At 32.2% G+C, this 22,035-nt stretch overlaps 1 protein-coding gene across 1 annotated transcript in view; it reads right to left on the bottom strand.

Moving 5' to 3' along the window:
* Window positions 1-22,035, bottom strand: part of LOC108751810 (immunoglobulin superfamily member 10) — a 184,364-nt gene that overhangs the window by 33,503 nt on the left and 128,826 nt on the right. The window contains exon 6 of the mRNA XM_018492226.1: window positions 21,045-21,222. Within this exon, the coding sequence (XP_018347728.1) occupies window positions 21,045-21,222 (178 nt within the window). The remainder of the gene's footprint in view (window positions 1-21,044; window positions 21,223-22,035) is intronic.

Below are 22,035 nucleotides of genomic sequence, written 5' to 3'. Positions count from 1 at the left end.
TATATATATATATAAAGTTGCTAATTTTGATAAGTCATTTCTCTACCAACGCGATATGTGTGTGTATGCTAAAAATAAAATATTCTTCTCTTTAAAACGTAAATGTTTTATCTATCTATTCAGAAAGGAATTAAGTTGCTTCATTAAAATTTCAATCACACTGTGATCACTTCTACATCTCACGTAAATGAAAAGAAAGAGTATCGCGAAGGAATTATGAGCGCGGAAGGAAAAACGAAACAGGTACGTGGATCATAATGCACGTGGATGGCGCATAAAACAAGAAGTCTGATAGCGCGGAAAGCGGTGCATTGTTTACGAACGACATTAATGTCAGCGTAGCAACTAAAAACAATTAAGATACAAGCTCACAATTATTCCCGTCTCCTCTCCACTGTCACGTTTAGAAGTAGAATCAGCGTATTTCTCAGCTTAATCCGTACCAACCGGGAAAATTGTCTGCTACAGGTACGAGCGATTTCGATAAAGCACCTCGTCAATTATGCGACCCTTTTGTCGCGTTATCATAGCGAAGAATCTCACGCCATTGCACTGTGTGTTAGAACACAGGCCGTTTCAAATGGATCTGTTTGTTAGACGTTTGTTAGGGTCACCATAGTTGAACGTGTCAGATATTTATCGGAGAGCACAAAGCATGAAAGCGCGCACGGTCTGTGAAAGGGAAAGAGAACTGGAGCAGTTAGAGTTTCTCTCGCGACATATTTTTCCGCTGTCCTTTCATTAAAGAGGTACACAAAAAAATCAGAGGTATAAAAAAAATACAGTGATAGAGCAAATGAAGTCCCTGGATTTGAAGCCTCGTTAAAACGTCTCTGGTCGGTGGCACCACGCCAGCTCTATTGTCCATGATGGATGGTTTTCATACTTCCTTCTCGTACTCTTTTAATAACAGCAGGGGGACAGAACGCGCACAGCTAAATTACATATATTAAAAGTCGGTGCGAACGCATAACTTGTTTTCCGCTGCACAGCATCCCACGTCCCACATCCATCCGCCATGTAACCGCGCATATATCGTTGTAGTTATTTTAACAAAGAGTTACGACGTATGCATTTTGCCGCATAATAGTTGAATTAATTTATTGCGCGGTCTACTCTCCAATAAATGATCAGGTTTATAGATTAAACATATTAAGAATTTTAAGCACGGCCGTATATGTGACATACGTCAAATACGATAACAAAAGCCGAGATCGATCAAATTTTTGATTGTTACAAATAATACGTTATATGTACTTTTATTAAATCAATTTATTCCAGATATAATTGCGAGCTTATCCGGTTTCAACACAATCATTTTGTGAAACGCTAATAATCCCTCCAAAATGAAATTAGAAAGAAAGAAAGTAAGAAATTTATTGAAAAAAATATTTTTCACAATAAATTTCTTATTTTCTTTCTTTCTTTCTGTTATAATTTAATTTAGGGGGGATTATTAGCGTTTCAGAATGATTGTGTCGAAACCGAATGTTATCGGCTCGCAATTATATCTGGAATAAATTGATTGATAATAAAAGAATATATAATTTATTATTTGTAACACCCAAAATTTGATCGATTTTGACTTTCTTTCTCGTATTTTATGGATTAAAGTATCAAAAATATCATTCTTGATTGGCGCTTACGCTTTTTCATCAACGGCAAATGATACTTTTTATTCAATTTTCGCGGACTAGTCAAAGGTGTATCGCCTTCGTACGTGATACTTGCTACGATTAAACGTGCTTGATGAAGTCGCCTGTGAGATCGCTACAAAGCCAAAGACCGCGGGAAAGGGCGATCGAGTGCATGAGAATCAGTGGATGCACGTGGGAAGTGAAGTGGGGCGAGAGCGAAGACGGTGGAAAATCGACGATAGCAGGACGAGGGGATAAATTGAGGCGAGGGGGAACGAGCACGCTTTAAGAGCTTTTAAGCCCGGCGTTAAGCTGGGATTTATTTCTGACCTGTTTACACCGGGGAAACAATTGACCCGTGGCCCAGCGATACCTAGGCTGGTCTCAAGTGTCTACTCCAAGCAAACCAGACGCGACTCGTTCTATCTGACTAACGATCCCGGCATAGCGAACCACTCGCGAAAGAAACAGTTTATTCCCGTTAAATGGACCCACTCGATGTCATTTTGGTTTAAAGTACGAGGGACGAGTCGATATTCGTTTCACGACCTTAATTATCGATGAGCCAGGCAGTCGATAATTTGAGCGTACGTGACCGTAATGTTAAAAAACGTTGCGCGCTCCGATATAAATTTATTCGTAAATTAATCTCCGCAAAATACGGAATCGTAATCATTCATAATCTCTTTTAGTATGTCTTATTTCAAATCTGTCAGATTCATATTTGTTGAATAAAATTCTTCAAATTTCTAATGAAATAAGTTACATTACATTATTAAAATCATAATGTCAAATTATACCCAATTTGAATTATTTCTAAACATTTTTATGGGTCATCCACTGCTTCTGCTCAATGTGTCGTTAATTTAATTAAAACAATGGAGTTAAATGACTTAACTTTAAGAAATGTATTAAATTTGGCTCCAATTTAATTTAACGTATACTAAGTGCATACATTAATGCATAATATATTGTTCGTTTTAAAACTAAGTAATTCAACTAGGGTGCTTAACATCTCTATGTAAATTTTTAAATACATTTTTCATTTGTGTAATGTTTCAAGATTTCTTTTTAACATCGTTATTAAATTAACGATCAATTTAATTTATAATATTATTCCAGCTTCAATTTGCGATTGCTTTTCAAATTCAATAATAATCAATGCGCAATTTGTATAACTATTTAAAAATGTATTTAAGATTTTATATATAAATATTGTTAGACATCTCGATTGTATTTGATGCTTCTTTACATTGACAACGACAGAAAAATTGTTAATATTTGTTTGACTATAAATTATACATATATTATAATTATGATTATTACTGTTAAGATGTTTAATAATAAATATGGCTAGGCAATAAAATAACTACAAATTATATAATATAATTAAATTATATCAATTATTTTTATATAATAATAATTATAATTTGTGAAATAATTTTCAGTACATTCCAACTATACTGTATATACTCATATTTGTTAATAGAATTTACACATAGTTATTATTAATAATATTACAGCAGTAATAACCATAATTATGATAACGTGTATTATAATCACAAATGACACAAATTATAATCGCAAATACCAAAAACTTTTGCTCCCAGTGCACTTATTTGATTTAAAGGGATTTGAGTATGGGAATGATTAGATCTTGTGCGCGCGACGACAATTCGAGTATCTTATTTGCATTACTAAATCTGAACTTATTTGCATTGCAACCGATTACAGATGTGCGCATATACGTATGCGTGCGTATATAATGTCATAGATTATAACTGAATGGTACGAGCGCTAACTACTACGCGACAGGTCGTATTCGGCATCTAATCTCATAGCTCATAGTTGCCTAATCTCACTGTTGTCGCTGCCGGTAAACGCAAACTGCAATAAAACTTATCCCGTTGCAGCCACACGGCCATAATGGCCGTTACGCTCTCGGTGTATCAAACTTCCTAAAGCAATGCAGCATGATCGCGTGAGCGCGATTATTTCTCCAGAAAATAGCGAAGCTTTCATCGTTCCTATAAAGATGTTTATTGCCGAATATAGAGGAGAGAAGGAAGGGAATAGCAAGTCTTTTACGAGAGGAAGGAAAAGACCTCTTATGCTGTTATCGATTCTCCTGTAATTCGTATGGTTGAGATAATAAAATTTTATTTATGTGCACAACAAATGCGTTGGCAAAATTGTACGTGAGCGAGATCGCGTGGGTGCGTATATGATCGAAAAACAAAAGCTTGTAGGTTGCGTGACAGCCGCAAAGCGGGCTGTGTAATATTACTTATCAGACATTTATCGCGAATATTTATGTCACTTAACAATCCAAAAGCAGCTCGTGTTTTTACACGAGAGATCAAATCACACGTCCAACGTCCGGGCGGAAACTTTTTATTCGCGCGGTGTCGACGAAATTTATTTTGCCCCGACGTCGGCGCTGACATTTGTATTTATATATCATCGCGCTCTTTCGGCGATGCAATAACGACCCGTAAAAATAACGATAGCGAAACGAAATTCGCGCGAATGGCCGCGTTAAACATCCTTGACAGAAAACGTGCTCGATTGGAAATTCCATAGCCATTAATGGCTTAAAAGAACCGTATGTTTCTATCTCGTTCGACGCAATAATGGCTGACGTTACAAGCCGCCCCCGTATCGTATACCGGGTCTAACGAGTTTACCATGGAATACCTGCTACAATTTACGAAAGTTTTTTCCCCACCGGGTAAACTGTAACGACGCATTTGCGATCCGCTCGTGAATTTATCGAGCACCTGTTCTCTCTGGACTGGAACTTGTACCTCGTCTTCCAAGCTCGCTATAAATCTCGTTACAGTTAGTATACGCGTTTGTCACAGATCACGTCGTCTGACTCTGATCATGCGCCACTACGTGTCTCCGCGTAAGGAAATACGTACTTGTTGTTTCTCCCTTATCCTTGCGAAGTCCCTTTAAATCTATCAACTGGCAGGTTTACTGAAAATTCTAAACACGGACGCTTCCTACGCCAGAAGAACGAAGGTATACCTTGTATACCCCGGCATTATCGACGAGGCGTTCATGTGTTTCGGCACGTAGGATGCTTAGCCCTCGGAATGCTATCTCATCGAGGACCTGTTAGATTCGTCGACGTTACCAAGTAATTGCGTGCAAGCACTAACAAACGATGCGCTTCGTAAGCGATACGGTCGATACAACGAGAAATGCAGCTGCGTACGTAACTAAAGTCGACATTGAAATCTATCGAATGTGAACGATCTGGAAACGAAAAGAAATAAGAAACGAAGAATATTACTGCGGTAATGTAATAAGAATAAATTGCATTTCTAGAAAGTTGTCTTTGGCTCATAATTAGAAAGCGTGAGATAGCTTGAATTAGGGTTTCTATTATAATAAGAGTTAAAACAAAACTGTCATGTACAGTCAAATTAATTCTCTTATAATGGCGATTTATAGCATGCACTTTAAAATTAAATTCAGTATAAATTCAGGATAAATTTGAGATATATTCAAGATATATTCAAGATATATTCAAGATCTGCAGACTAGTTACAGTTAAGAACTGAAAATGGACATGTAGCATTGAATACTGAAATGATATAGTTAAAAGTAAATTCGGAGAGATGCGCTATTTGTGTCATTTTAGCTTAATAATTTATTAGACATAAAATAAGATTGACACAAATAGCATTAATATTAACTCCCTGAACATAACATCTAATCTGATCATCAGAAAGGTTGTATGTCGGTATTCATCAATGTACATCGATAGAGTAGATATCAATAGATTTTACAAGTCATTTTTGAGCAAAAGCAATAGAAGAATTGTTTTTTTAATGACAAAACGATGTTGTCCTTAAAAAAATTAATGTTACTGATTTTATTATATTTAAATTGGACACTACTGATATCAGTATTTAGTCTTATATTTTCTGTACTGTATACTAAAAGAACCGCCCAGTGCGGATTAAAAATTTGTGAAAGCTTTTAACAAAACTAATCGACTTTTGTGTTTATATTAAATATTTTCTGACCACACATGTATTCGGTTATTGCGTTATAAATGGCCGAATAGAATCCAATGAAGAGGATCAGCGATTATGAGCGTATAATGGTACTATCTCGACTATAATATTAATGTATATGTATAATGCCTTTGTGCTAACTATTCTTCTATTTTTAAATATTATATTTAAAATTGACGTTTATCTTAGCTATGGCGAATTTAGACGATCAAGACTCGATAAAAATCGTTAAACTTTCGTTATAGAATCTCTCTCTCTCTCTCTCTCTCTCTCTCTCTCTCTCCATCCCTCCCTCTCATTAAACTATCGAGTTGAAGAGAGATACTGATATGTTCAATTATTTCAAACGAAGCACAGGTGTTAAGTTCAGGGAATGCGCAGTCCATGCCCATTACATCCATAGGTAACGATCATTGCCGAAGTGAGAAGGAACCGCGAATTAATTAACGCACGACATCTCGTAGTAGAGGTGGTCAAGTCCGTGGTCAGATAAAACTCTAATTTAAGTGGACGGTCGAAATGTGGATTCCGGAAGGCATCTTTGCATAAAAGGTAGTTAAAACCAAGTGGCCCTGCTATCTATTCAGCCAAACCCTTCTCCCACTTTCGTCTACCAAGCGACTTTATTCAAGACCTCAGCGAAGATTCGTGATGCAACATTCGTAAAAGGGGTAAGAAGTGGCGGAAACGTGTGCCTCCTTTCGCTCGACGAACCCAAATGGAAGAAAGCCACGCTACGGAGAACGAATAAGGGTGGGACGTAACAGCGGCGGACGGAAGGCACGCAGAAAAGAGTAGAAAAAGTCCAAAAGTACTCGACGTCGGTAGCGGAGTTTGCGTAAAGGGGTTTAGGTAAATTGAAAATGGAATTAAATTCCCTGGGCGCTGCTCGGGAGAGGATACACACGGTATGCCCGGGAAGCCGAGAGAGGAAAGATGTGCTCGTTGTTTCTTTTTTTTTTTTTCTTCTTCTCTTTTTTTCGCCCCCTTTCTTTTATTTTTTCGCTCCCTTCCTTTTTTTGCCACCTACCCCGTCACCCACTCACGCCTTCTTCACTCCCTCGTTACGCCTCCGTGTCATTTCTGCCCGTTCCATCTTTTGGAAGTCATCCACGAATGCGCGATGCGAGTAAGGTACACAACGAACTCACCCGGTGTAAATGGGCGTGCAACGGGCGAAGTGCCGTGTTCTTCCTCTGGTAAATATGCTCGCATAAATATACATATGAGCTTTCAGCGACGAAATATGCACGTAACTTACGGCGACGCAAAGATAGAACTGCGTGTGAAGGGAAAATATTGAAGAAATCGACATAACGTGTCGCACCGCTGCAGTCGCTTGAACGGCGTTAAATCGCGATACTCGCCGACACAGAAGAAAATTGCATTGTCGTGTTTACCTGACATAAAACTAAAATTAAGTATACATGTTCGACGTTACGTTTTCGCGCATTATGTAAAATTCACTTTCTCGACGATACATCATTCTAAAAGCCGTAAGTGGCCGATACTTTTAATTAACACTTAGTATTAACGCATGATTTTCCTGCGCTCCGCCTAAATATTCATCGAGTAATAAACTCTTGGCTTAAAATATCAGCATTAAGAAAATCAATGATAGTAGATCCAACATCACGATTAAGCTGTGATCCTTGCTTTATTATGCAAGGTATCGATCCGCTAAAATCCGTTGAGTAACAATCAATCAAACGGATACGAACCTGACTTACAGCTATAGAAGATACAACACGTTTCCCGTGGCAAATCCTCTAGCAATGTTGAACCCGAGTCCATAATTGAATGCCATATACAGTGACAAGAGATTTCACAGTGAATATTTCGACAGACAATGTGTTTCGCACTTCGCATAGATACCATAATCCTTTTTCTATCTCTATTTCAAGATGATATTTCATTCTACTTTTTTCTCTTGTAGAAAAACCATAGATGTAATAAGAATAGTCTGCACATTCCTATAAAGTTATCACTATCGATTTGGAACAGAGAAAGAACAATTTTGCTGAAGCATTAAAAAATTTGAGTAGATATACAAGTACAGATACATATACTTGTACAGATTTGAAAATAATTTTGTTAGATTAACAAAATAATTACGTAGAAATCTCAAATATACTGTTATCAAAGGAGAACAATGGTTTAACTCCTTAAGTTAAATAATATTTTGTTATGTTTAACTTCCATTTATGTCAAAATGTAAATCAATGCATTTAATTTCCATCGTTAGTTTCAAAGTAAACATCAATCATGTTAACATGCTCACCCAACAAATAATAAACTAAATTTATGTTAAATTTGATACACTTTCTTGAGTTAAATTCTATTAATTTAAAAAAAATAATTCAAATTAAAGATAACTTGACATTATGAATTTAACAATGTATAATAAACAATGCTGTAAAAAGGTCTAACATTCTCTAGCAATATTTTAAACATTGTATATAACTATTTCAATGGACGATTAACAAAATTATTTTTAGATCTGATGGATAGTTCAATTTTTAGAAACATGAAAAAAAATGATTTTGCTGAAATATCTAAAAATTTAGCTAGATACCAAACTGACAATAATTTCGTTAGTCTATCAAAATTTTTGTGTAGGAAGTCAAGCATGATGAGTAATGTTTTTTAAGAATCAACTTGAGTATCTTACATAATTATTTTGATTAGTCTAATAAAATTTCTTTTCAAATCTATATCTAGCTAAATTTTTAAATATAATATAATCTATAATATAACAATTTTTATAAAAATATATATTTTTAGATTACTTTTAAATTACTTCAGCAAGCCCGGTTTTGTTTGTGAGACAGCTTTAATTATTTCTCTCTTTCTCTCTCTCCCTCTGTCTCTCTCAAGTATCAAAGAGAGATATAATTTAATTCTTTCTAACAGAACAAATGCTAAGATCAGGAAATGCGTAATCTATACACTGTTAAATTCATAACGTAAAATTATGTTCAATTTGAGTTCAATCATTTCTATAGATCGCCATTACTCCTATATAATATGTCATTAATTTAACTAAAACAGTCGAGTTAAACAATCAAACTCGAGGGAATGTATTAAATGGATTTAAACTTAGTTTATTATTTATTAGTGCATATGTTCATATAGACGTTGTTTACATCGAAACTAAGCACAGAAATGGAGTGATTTACATTTTGACACATATAGAGATTAAAAATAACATAATGTTATTTAACTGAAGGAGTTGAGTTACTACTATTCTTTTGGTATCTAACAGTGTGCACGTATTCTGTGTGAACAAACGTGGCATGATTGTTTAAATAAGAGAACCTAAAAATGTATTCATCGCTGAGTACAGATAAAGACAGGAAGTGAGAAACAAACACACAACGGGTACTTCGTAGACAACTCGATAACGCGATTATTCAATAGGACTATGTAAATTTTGTTAATTGCCGCCTCTTCTCGAGAATTTCGGAAGGTAGTGACAGCCCGACGTCTCTCTGAGAAATTCCTGCTAATTCCGTAGGGACACAAAGCGCTTAAAATTAGTACGAAATGCAGCGTGAATAATAATATTACGTGAATAAGAAGAAGACACCTTCGTTAAAGCAACATCACAACTAATAATGGTTTCATGTTTCATCACATTTTAATACTATTCTTACAATAATTGGATGACGAAGGAAGGCAAAGAATTCTTATTCAAAGCGCCAAGGTATGCGGGATAAACTTTTCCGATGAAATGAACACGGAACTGAAAGACATACATACATGAGTATTGACACACCACTCTGACTGCGTTTATATTATGTCATGGTATATTACAAACATAATTAATCGAGAACCGCTCATAAAATAAGACAAAATAAAAGTAAAATGAATGTGTCATATGTTAATCAATGTCACCATTAACCGTCAAAGCGCATTAACGCGATTACACACAGTGCAATTTAACCGCGTCGTAATTCGTTTATAGAAATTGGATAACGTGCAAGCACGGAGTAAAACTTGTTCGGATTGGATTTTGTATTCCTCATTAAACAACTTGATCGACTATTATGCAGCAGCCATGCGAATGTTTTTTAAAATATAGAGATCACATTATTACTTCGAAAAATGTGTTGCGTAAGTAAAAAATTAATCGTGCAGATCGATGAGATTACTAGTAGCCATAATAATCCCATGTTTTATTCATTCTTAACTTGCTAATTTTGTCGAGGTCAGTTAACCAATGTAATAATTTCAAATTTGATTCAATCAATTTCCAGGACTAATTACACTATAGTTTATAATTTTCGAATAATTTTTAGTGTAAGAAAAAAATCTGCTGCCAGAAAAAATCCGTTAAAATATTTTAAGATATTTTATTATAATATGACATTTTTGAGATAGTATGTCAATTTTTAAGATAAGGTATAATACTTTTTAGGTACAACAAGTAGAGCAAGGTGAATATTTCCATCAAGATTTGATAATATTGATAATTGAAAAATGTTCAGAGATACTGGATAAAAATATGCTAGGCGTACCAATGATACGCATATGTGAAAATGTAAAATTGATGCAAAATGTAAAAAAAACATATAAAAACAAAAATTACACACAACGCTTTTCTGATTTATTTTTTAATTTAAATAAAACTTCACCATATTGGAAAAAAATGTCATTTTTTATAAGGAATATAAAATAACAAATAATTAAAATATATAAGGACTTTCAAATATAAAATAATAATCAAAATCTAGAAAGAGGTTATAAAAATCGAAACGCAATTAGTGGTACGCAAATCATTTAAAACAAAGTGTCTTTAATAAAACCTCATGAGTGCGATATGTGTGGCACCATAATCACAAACGTTTCGGGCTCACTTTGATGACGGCTCAAAGCAGAGCTGAAACATTCGTAATCACGGTACCACACATTATACTCATGAGGTTTTATCAAAGACACTTCGTTTTAATGATTTGCACACTACTAACTGCGTTTTGACTCTCACAAACTTATTTCTAAAATTTGATTGTTATTTTATATTTACAAATCCTTAGTTTTTGATGGCTTTTTTTTTAATCTCAAGTTTTTTTTCTTATATAGGATTCGATGGAAATATTTTAATAGTAGACTCAGACATAGCGTTAAAAATTAATTTAGAAACAGTTTCCATATTCTTGGACAAAATCTTGTAAATAATGTTATTAAACGAGGGGCCGGTTGTTTCATCTTTAGATAAACTGTGTGGTAATTTATCTATTGGATAAACAAAATATTAAAAGAGTAAGAGCATAAAAGAGTAAAAGAGTAAGATAGCGAGCTGAAGTTTACCAAAAGGCAGAATAACCCAACCTAAAGGGAGAAAAACAGAATTCGTATCACTTTAATCACTCATAATGTCCAAATTGGGAAAAAAAACATAAAAGATATCTGCGATATTGTCAGAAATCATTTTGTATGAAAAAAGATATTGCTAATTGCTTTGGAGTCTTGCCAAACATTCGGCCACGAAGAATATTTTCTGTCACAAACGTTTTCTGTTACATATATTTGTTATAGAACTACAACGTTCAAATAAGGACACTGTCACAATTAATAAATTAATTAAATTCGCTTAAATATAGTTAAGTTCAACTAAATTACATATATTATACATATATAAATAACTAATAGAAAAGAAAAATTAATCTAGTCGTGTTAAAAGTTGATACAAAAATACGTTATATATATATGTATATATTTAAAACCCAATTTAAACTAAATTTCCAAAAAATCTATTATTTTAGATAATAATATTTCGGTATTAAAGCCACGTAAGAGATAAATATAAAATGATGTAGTGGAAAAAAAATATGGCATATTGTCCTTTATAACTCTATAAATTCATACAGTTAATTTGCATATTACTGATGCATGTGTACGTCAGTGCATAAATTAACTAATGTTACGCAAGTTTTCGTATATCTATTGGATATTCATTGCAGTATGCAGTATATCGCGTTACGTATGTCGTCACGTTAAATTAAATCCATTACGCGTGCTTAATTATTTTATTAGTATGCCGGTCATAGTAAATGAGATTTGCGAGAGATACTTTCCTGTATTTCTATATCATTGAGCGTTTTGTTAGCAAAAAATATACAAAAACAAACTTCTTTTATTTAAAAAGAAGAATCATAATATTTTGTCGCAAACATTATGAATATTCATTTTGGTTTTTATTAGCGGCTCGTTGCGCTGCAATGATCTGCCAACGTGAAAATATATTCCCACATCACGCAGAGTAAGAAAAACGGGTCCATGTTACTGCCAAAGACTATCCATAAAAATGCAAAAGAGGATGCATAACAGTTCCAATAAACACCTCCTTTAAAGAGAAGCGGGTCTAACTTTAGGAAAGCGCCTGTTCGCCCTTAATCGTACTTTGTGGGAAAGTTTTATAAAATTATGGAAAAGTTTGTGCTCGCAATTATCACCTAGGGACTATACCGTCGTCACTAGCAATCCAATAAATTTTTAACCTCTTTAACTAAGTCTCACGGTCACAAATCTTTTAAAATCAAGTATTATCGATAAACGAAACATCGCGTAGAAATGCAAGTGTATAGAACTTAATTGCTTAAAAAAAAGTTCTATTGCAAAAAAATATTGGATTAGAATAAAAGTTCGTGGCGCTACTTTATTTGTATCATGTATACATATTTTTAAAAAACTTTGGCATTTATATGTATCGATAGAACAAAGTTTCAGCTTTAAGATCTGCAGTTTTTTTAATTACAATACCGTGATTTTTAATCATTAAGAGTTATGAGCAATTAAAGTCAAAATACTCATTTTATTTAATGGTAACTAAATAATAAAAAAATCTTTCCAATATTTAAAAAAAAGATTTCGTAAGGAAAACTTTAAAGTTTTTCATCAGAAAGTTGAAAATTCTTGCAAGTTTTTTTGAACGTGATAGGTTTACGAAATGAGAAGAAAATTTCCCATTTTATCTGGCTCGTAGTTTACTAGCTTTACTATATGTAAAGATTACCAATCTCACAAAAACTCAAGACATATCAATCTTTCGAAAGTAGAAATTTTAAGTTAATTTTAAGAAAATTTTAAGTAAATTTTATTTGTTGTTAATAAAGTTACAGTTGCTTGAATTTTGAAATTCGTAATGCTACGAATTTGTTTTCTAACAATACATATAAAAAAGTAAAACAAGAAGGAAAAACATTTGTAAAATCACAGTCGGCAGTTTGTATCTTTCTTTTATCACCTTACTTTTAGCTGGAAATCGGTAAATTTAACGCGTCAGATTTATTTTCATTTTTCATGGAAAATCTTCTTATATTTGAACGTAATATGGAATATGATCGTGGAAAATAGGAACAACTTAAAAGTTACATCACGCAGATGGAAACTAACAGGAAAAACTTCGTGAAACACGCAGTATTTATTTATAACATATTCTGAATACAGTCATCTCTGTTTTGCTGCACAGCCACAGTGTTTTCGCGCGATACAACCCACTCTATACAGCAGCCATGAAGAAGTCATCCCGTAAGTTTCATAAAAGTTTACGGTACATACGAACTTTTGATCAGAGAATCAATACATGCATATCTTCTTTATTTTGCTCTTGTTTAATGTTGAAGGCAAACGATTATTAAAGTTTAATTACAAATTTTATTTTATCATTCGTTTTCATGTAATTTATTTCATATTATCATAATAATTGGAACAAAAGTTCGTGGCGTTATTTCAAAATTCAAACAGCTGTACCTTTGTTAAAAATGAACAAAATTTAAATTGATACCAAAAGAATTCTAAAACTTAAAATCTCTATACTATCTCTATCTTATTTCAAAAGATTACTTTAGAGTTTCTATAAGTCTGGTAATATTTACATATAGAAAGCTACAAGCTAGATAAAATGAAAAATTTTCTTCTCATTTTGTGGGCCTGTGTTCAAAAAAAATTTGTAAAAATTTTTGATTTTCTGGCGTAAAAGCTTTAAAAGTTCTCTATAAAATCTTTTGTTTAAATGTTCCTATACACGAAAAGAATTTTTTCTTAGAGCCAACGACAAAAAATTTTATAAGAATTTTCTCTTAAAATTTATCCTGAAAATATGGTAATCGTGGGACGACATCGTATTTCGAGGAATTTTTAACGTAATTGTCTCTCATTTATTGTTATATTTATAAAACTACAATAAAGTATAAAATAAGTTTGATTAATTTTACTGAAGTGCATGGTAAAAATTTTAAAGTATTGCATACAGTACCACAACTATCATATTTTTAGGGTAAAGTTTAAGAAAAAATTCCTATAAGATTTTTTGTCCTTGAGTTATGATAGATAAAAATAAATGAGCATTGTAACTTTGATTGCTCGTAACTCTGTTAAAAGCTATTTGTTGCTACATTTTTTTAAAAAAGGAAACATGATACGAATAAAGCAGCGTTACAAACTTTTGTCCCAAGCTAATATTTTATATTATAATAATACTTCATATTATTCATGTTATACGTACAAGAGATTACGCGTATCACATTTATTCAAATAGCCTATAATATTTTTCAAGATGTTAATGAATGAAAAATATCCCAACTCCGCTATAGATACGAATATTATCCACTTGTACTACTTTTTCTTTAAATCTTTCAAGTATTGTGCAGAAGGCCGAGTAATGATATCGACATTCCGGCGGCGTTATTTCGGAAAGAGAATAACAAAAAGCCATGACCGGAATAGAATTTTGAAATATGGGGCCTATTTTATCGCGGACACTGATATAAAAAAAGGAACACCACAGTGTCTCCCTTGTTGCCATGAAATATTTGCCGCCGTGGCTTCAGCGTGTACGGCCGATAAAACAAAATCCGATTAAATGCTTTGTTTTCGTCACGCTTTTTTCCGCGCTACGACGCCCGTGTCCTAATTGATTTGCCGAGTAATGGATCAGCCCGCACGTATCACTATTACGAACGAGCATCGGGGCGTCGACCAATGACATACCATTGTGTACAATGTGCAATACATTTCTCTTTATATTTATCGATGTCTTTAATAACGTATTACCTCGAAATCCATTATTAAGCTAACAAAAGAAACGTTCGATTTCGAATTTTATTATTGTACTTCCTTCTAAAGATAAAGATAATTGAGTCCATAAAGCTTAATGATCCAATATCTCTACAAACATTTTTGGTATTATTAGAATATTGTGAAACTGTAACTACTATGAGTGACGTTAAATTATTAAAAGTAATATCAGATATTAATACTAATATAATATTGATATTAATACGAATATCAATATTAATTAATATTAATTAATATCAAAAAGCGTCAATTGTGATTACATTAATTAATCCTTTTGCAATTCCTTTCCACGAGATTAAATGTATTATTTCTAAATTTATTACGTTAATATCTTATCTATCGACTGCAAGCAGATGGTAGTACATCTGTTTGTCTACAATCATATATTTATTCCCTTCATTTACAATCTTTTTCATACAGCTGACCTTTTTTCGCTTTCAAAAAGAATTTCAGTTTACTTTTTAATATCTCTATTATATAATTAAATAATTTTTTAGCTCAAATATTCAAGCTTTTATTTAATAAAAAGTTGATATTTGAGCAAAAATAAAGGTGAAATTTGAGAGCGAAATGTTGCCAAAAAAGACTCAAATTGCAGACAGAAATATTGTACTGATAACAATTGATAACAATCTGTGTAGAATTTAAAAAACTTCCGTAACTACGTTACAACCAATACTGGATGTCACGTATCGCAACGTATTTCGTTATTATCGATTTTTCTATTACCACAATAGCTTGATTACATTGAGCTTAGCATCGCGCGTTGACGATGCATGCTCGGATCGTGCACTCACAGACTTGACCAACTTAGGGAACGCCTAAGGTGAAGAGTAATAGACAGGAGGTCGGCAAGCTACGTACGAGGTACTAGAGACAGTGAAGTGTAACGCTATGTGTAGAACATAATAACATTATACTGCTAACTAACTTCACCGGTGTACTGCCTTCTATATCAACCTTGCTTCCTCGGACGTTTAACGTGCAGCCAGTGAGAGTTTTCGCATCAACAAGTAGATAGAAATGTGCAAGCCTATAAAGTTAGATGAGATAAGAAACTAATGTAATAAAGAACTAACATACATTCCTAGAATGGCAAATCAGAACTTGAAGTTAGAGCACTGAAAAAAGTTTAATAATAATCAAGTTGAGATATGAAATCTTTGATGCAATACATTCAATTAAACTTCGATTAATATGTATAATTATAATTAATTAAATGCTAATTTTTCTAAATCATTTTATGTTTCTAATTATTATTTTCGTTTATTCTAATTGTTATCTAACTTTCTTAATTAATATCAAACTTTTATTATTATTTTGTTTAAACCCATTGATTAAATATTTTACCAAACTGATAAAAATATTTCTCAAAATTTTTCAAAATTCTGAATAATTTTATAACATTAAAAAAGTTGTTCACATTAAAAAAAATTTTTTTTATACAAATTCGGACACTTTTTAAATGTGCCGAAAAAATCTACATCTTTTCTAGATTTCTTCATATATGTGAATTTTGAAATATTACAAGATATCTTATTCTATGATTTCTTCATTATTAAAAACAATGCGATTATATTCGATCGATACAAAAAATCAACTTGTTCAGATAGATTACTTAATTATTTTTATTCTCTTTATTTTAATTCTCACCATCCATTGTGCCACAAGAAAGGCGTTATTTATGATATGGTTGACCGAATTTTACTTTTGTCTCATGCTACTTTTCACCAATAAAATTTTATAGAAATTATTCAGATTTTGCTAAATAATGGTTATCCTCTTAATTTTATTTTTTCTAGTATACAGACAAGAGAATTAAATTTCATTCTAATAATAATGTCAACTTTTGATATTTTATTGTGCCGTATATTAAGATCATCTCTGAATCTTTCATCTCGATTGCTGCTGGTATTAATAAAAAAATAGCTTTTACAATTTTCAACATCTTATATGGTAGAAATACATCACTCGAGGTAAAGATTTTGAATTACATGTCTCACCAAGAAATTATTTACAAGATTTCTTGCCATAACTATGACGCTACATACGTGGAACAGACTAAACGATATTTAAAAACTAGAATTAATGAACATTGCAAATGACATTAACAAAAGAACGGGCTGCCCTTCGGTAATTTCGAATCATCGCTTGAGCCATGATCACAATTTTAAATGGGACGACGTTAAAATTTTAAATAGTAAAATCGTCATATAATAAAAGATTAATTTCAGAGATAGTGTATATAAAAAAAACAACAGCACGGTTTAAGTAAGCAGAGCGATACCGAATTTCTTTCTGACTCCTCTCTCGATTTTACAATTATTATCCGCTTCCAGATCCTAACGCTTCCCCTTTCTTTCCTCTCCACTTCACGTTCTTTCCTCTTCTTTTTCACTTGCTTAACATATACTTGCTTTGTGTTCTTATTGTGTGTGTGTGTGTGTGTGTGTTCTTAAAAGAATTTTTAAACATAACGATCTCCTTTTGGTGGCGATGAATAATTTTTCCAATTTTTGATATGTATTGTGAACTTGTTACAATTGGGATATTTTGGGCTTCTAGTTTTTAGATATGACTTAAGGTACGACTGTAAATTAATTTGTTAGACTAATTTTTTTAATTATATTATAATTTTAGTCTTGGAATAACTAACGTCTATCGACCTTTGTAAGTCAAAACGACCTAATAACGTGTACAGTCAGTTGCAATAAGGCACTTTTTAATTGTCATGATTTACCAGCTAATTATTGGAAGGATTGATATATAAAGATACGGTGAAGATGTTTTAGAATAGTTAATTACGAATTTATATTGTACGTCACTGAAGATGACCCGATAAAGGTCGAAACGTTTGTAGATTACATGTATTAGATTTTGATGAATTTTAATTGTTAACAACTACCATCCGGTTTGTGACTTGTAGCTTTGTATTAGAATTTTCTATGATTTCTGATAAATTTTATAAAATCTACAAAAGTTTTAAAGTGTTTTTTCAGAAATTGTAGAATACAATCTTAAAAATTTTAGAATATTTCAGAATTTGTGTATACAAAAAATTCTAATAATGAGAAAGAATGTAGACTTTTTCAGTATTTCTGAAAAGCGTCCAATTTGTACAAAAAATTCTGAAATAAATTTTCACCAAAGGTACATTTAGTAGCTATTCTCAAACTTTCTTTTTTTTCAGTGAAGGGTGAAGTAATAAATTTAACCTACGGTTATTTCGCGAAGGTTACAAATAGTGTGAATTTTGATTATTTTTCCCTATATAATCTACGGAACACTTGCGAAAATGTTTTCAGGGTATAGCGACCGTAACTTGCAAGATACGATGATACAGTCTTTTCATAATGGTTCACAAACGAGGAAAGCCTGCATGTCATTATAGGATCCAGCAAGCCAGTAATCACGATAGACGACGATGTGATCGAACGTCGTTTATTTGCAGCGCTGCATTTGACACGTTCGGTTTAACGATCTCGCAAAACCGTCTACCAGGGGTAATCAAAGGGTAATAGAATGCACTCAATAAATTGCGCACGCATTCTACACGCTGTCCTAGTTCGCGCATTATGCTATGTCGTTCGCGTGTATTTGCCTGGAAAACAAATAATTAATTGTTACATCTTACGCGATCTATCCAACGTCTAATTAAAAAAATGTAACGTTGAATGAAATAAAAGAATGTAATTTTATTTATAAATGCCAACTTATGCAAAATTTCTAGAAAACGCTCTATTTGAATTCTCGTTTAATACTTTCACACATTTTTTGGAATTATAAAATTTTATGAAAAAATCAAATATGTTATTAAGGATTATGTATCATAGCTCAAAGAAAATATAAAAGTTTCATATATTGTTTTATTATTATTATTCTATATGTCTATATAAAATTTACACATAATTCTTATTTAAAATTATTTAAAATTTATTTAATTAATTTTTTGTCTGCCTTGATTCTTATGTAAAATTACGTTTTGAAGTATATAATTACAATTTGATAAGTAGCATTATAAATTAAATTAAATTGGTTATATGTATTAATAAATATTCGTGTAAAAGTTCATCTGGAGCCACTTACTCGTTTAAAAGTTATTTATCTAAAATTACAGTAAAATATGGTCACTTCGCTGCATAAAGCCATTATAAGCCAAATCATTTGTTTTACTTTTTGCAGAGCGTATTTATGACAAAAATTTGTTAGCTGATATTAAACCAGCGGCATATGATATATATATTCTTGTATTTTAGTAAATTATCTATATATAGAAATCCTGCGTTCAGTGTGATGTAATTCTAGTAATTTATTATTATAAAATGCAAACAATTATGCATTGTGCGTTGCTGACTTTAGCTGATATTGATTTTTAAACAAATTTTTTTTAAATATAATTTCTAATAAAGATAAATAAATTGTACAACAATCAAAATAGAATTTAATTCAAATTTAATATAGACCCCACTACTACCCTTAAAAACATCATTATAATTATAGAAATATTAATTAATTTGTCTTCCCTATATATATCTACAAAATTTGACTCTCCTATTAAAAAACAAATAATAAAAAATCGCACTGAATAAGATACTGTCAATAATAATGATAAAATAATTAAAATTAATATAATCATATTAAAAAAGCTAGAAATTCAAAAATGTAAGACAGTAAGACATAAGCGGTAACCCCACAAACACAATAGAGTAGTAAGCCTTAAGAAATTGATCAATCACAGTCGAATGTGAAAAGAATAATCGATGATTGGTCAATTTCTAAGGCTAAAGGCTTACTCTATTCACTCTATTGTGTTTGCGAGGTAAGGGAATTGGTAAGACAATAACCTTATGTTCTCTATTGTGAATTGGGTGATTCGTTTACTGCTTACGTTTTACTACCTTATGTATACGTGGCACGGACTTTATGCGATAATACTTTTAGCAAATTTTATACAACCAAAACATATTTAAGAGTGCATACACGAAAGCATCTTGCAATCCGCGTTACATTACGTTTATAGATATAATTTTGATTTATAAATGCTGTCTTAAATGCCATCAAAATTTTTAGAAAGCGCTGTTTCAATTATCGTCTAATACTTTCACAAATTTCAAAATATATAAAATTCTATTAAAAAAGACAGTGTGCTATCAAAGATGACAAAATGTAATATTTTTTTTAATGCAGATCTAATGCATAAATATCAATTTTCGTTCTGATTTTTGTTGTAAAAATTAGATTGTTATTTCATTTATAAAATTGTTTTAAAAAAAAAAAAGTATCGAGATAACATTGGTCAAACATTTTAAAATTTTAATTAACAACTTAAAAAAAATAAATTTGTTACTGAAGAATTTAATCAAATATTTTTTACTAATTATATTTATTATAAAATAATATTATATACAAAGCGTTTTTCTCAATTGTTCTAAAATAAAATTCCGCAGCTAATTTCAATTAATCGGCCTAATTTCTGCTAATCGTACTTGTGACCTGATTTGTAATTAAAATTTCGTATGTTTTATTCAAAACCCGCTGCTTGCATTTAGCGCAAGCAACGAGCTCGTTCATTATGTGTATCGGCCCACTATAATCGAGTGTTTTCGAGAATGATTAAATTGTCAACAGTTCACCTGGTACCTCGCATCCTTTCTTTCAGATTTAATATCGACCATGATATTGCTAATTTCTGATAGATCGCATTATTATCAAGTTATTATGGTGTAAATTGACAAGTGTATGACGTAAACTAACTAATCATAAGAAAAAAACGAAGCAAGTACAGCAAACAGCGAGATAAAGGGACTGTATTGCGCTACGTCTCAGAAAATTTTCAAAATTGTTTTATCGATGAACCGCTGATTGAAAAAAAAACCGTTCTACGAAACCGACAACATCAAATACTGTCTGAAGCGCTGTTTGAAATTCATGAATGCTGCCATATCTATAACCAATTAGGTCACATACGCCCAGAAGCCGCCGCAATTGTTGACCATCGCTCGAGAACTTTAATAGAAGCCTTTCAAAATTCATCAGACGTACCATTCTTTATCAAGGCAATTAGAATGCCTATGCAGTTTGCATAAACTATCGAGTTCCCGTCGACTAAATTACCAGAATGTTAACTAGCTATATTTAAGCACCGTGCTACACATCAAACAGATAATATACATAGTAACGACGAATACAGATCAAAGCCGATAATTACAAATCAGTATTTAATAATGTATCACCGAAATTACATTGCATCACATTTAAGATCTCACAGTACCCAAATATTATGTCGTCTATTGCTTACCTGATGCCACCACGAGTCGTGTCGTAATTTAACGTACGAGATCCGTGTCGCCACGTGACATAGCCAGTGGGTTGCGGTATATTGCTGACTACACACTTCAGCTCTATTGTACTACCTGCTTTGTAGAACTTGTCACCAGCCGTAGCGCCATGCTCATCCACAATTTCCACCTTCGGCACTACACAGAAATTTATTAAATCTATTTATTACATCGGAAATTTATTAAATTTACACGAAGATAGTTTTGCAGATAAAAATTTAGCTAGATGCAGGTCTGAAAGTAATTTTGTTGGACTTAAATAATTATAAAAAGCGGTTAAACTTGGTTGCTAGAATGTCAACATTTTTTGCAACACTGCACTAAGAAATATGTTATATGTATGTATATACTTAAAGATTTATTTGTAAAACATATATCTCACTGTAATAAATCTTTACTTAAATACGGCGAATTAAAGTTTTATTCCTAGAAAATAATGTATTTTTTTTAAATTAACAAAATATATTTCACAGAAATGTATGTTTTATCGTCGTAATTGAATTAACTAATAAATATCAAAGAAAACGTAATATTTCTACCTCGTAATACTTCTACATTTTTCTCTCAGTGTGTTTATTATGCTTGAGGTTTCTACGTAATTATTTTGGCGATTCAAGAAAATTATTTTCAGATCTGCATTCAGCTAAATTTTTCAGGTACTGCAGCAAAATTGTTCTTTTCATTAAATTTCATATGCACACTTTAGTAGAGAAACGACTGGATTTAAAAACGACACCGTAAACAAATAGGAGAATTAGCGTACCTTTTTAAATCGAATCTAGTAAAGCTGCTATTGATAGCGCTTTTCAACTTATTCGCGGGGAACGCATTCCAGCGAATTGCTGATTCGATAGTAAATAAATGCTAACGCGCTCATAGATTGAGCGATCTCGCTTTCGTAAGTGCTCAACTCGAGATCAAAGTGGCACTGCGTCATTGGATGCGCGGGCA

Source organism: Trachymyrmex septentrionalis, unplaced genomic scaffold (assembly GCF_001594115.1).
Source record: "Trachymyrmex septentrionalis isolate Tsep2-gDNA-1 unplaced genomic scaffold, Tsep1.0 scaffold52, whole genome shotgun sequence".
In the NCBI taxonomy this organism is placed as follows: domain Eukaryota; kingdom Metazoa; phylum Arthropoda; class Insecta; order Hymenoptera; family Formicidae; genus Trachymyrmex; species Trachymyrmex septentrionalis.
The sequence above is the reverse complement of the archived record's forward strand: the minus strand, read 5'-3'. Positions and strand labels throughout refer to the sequence as shown.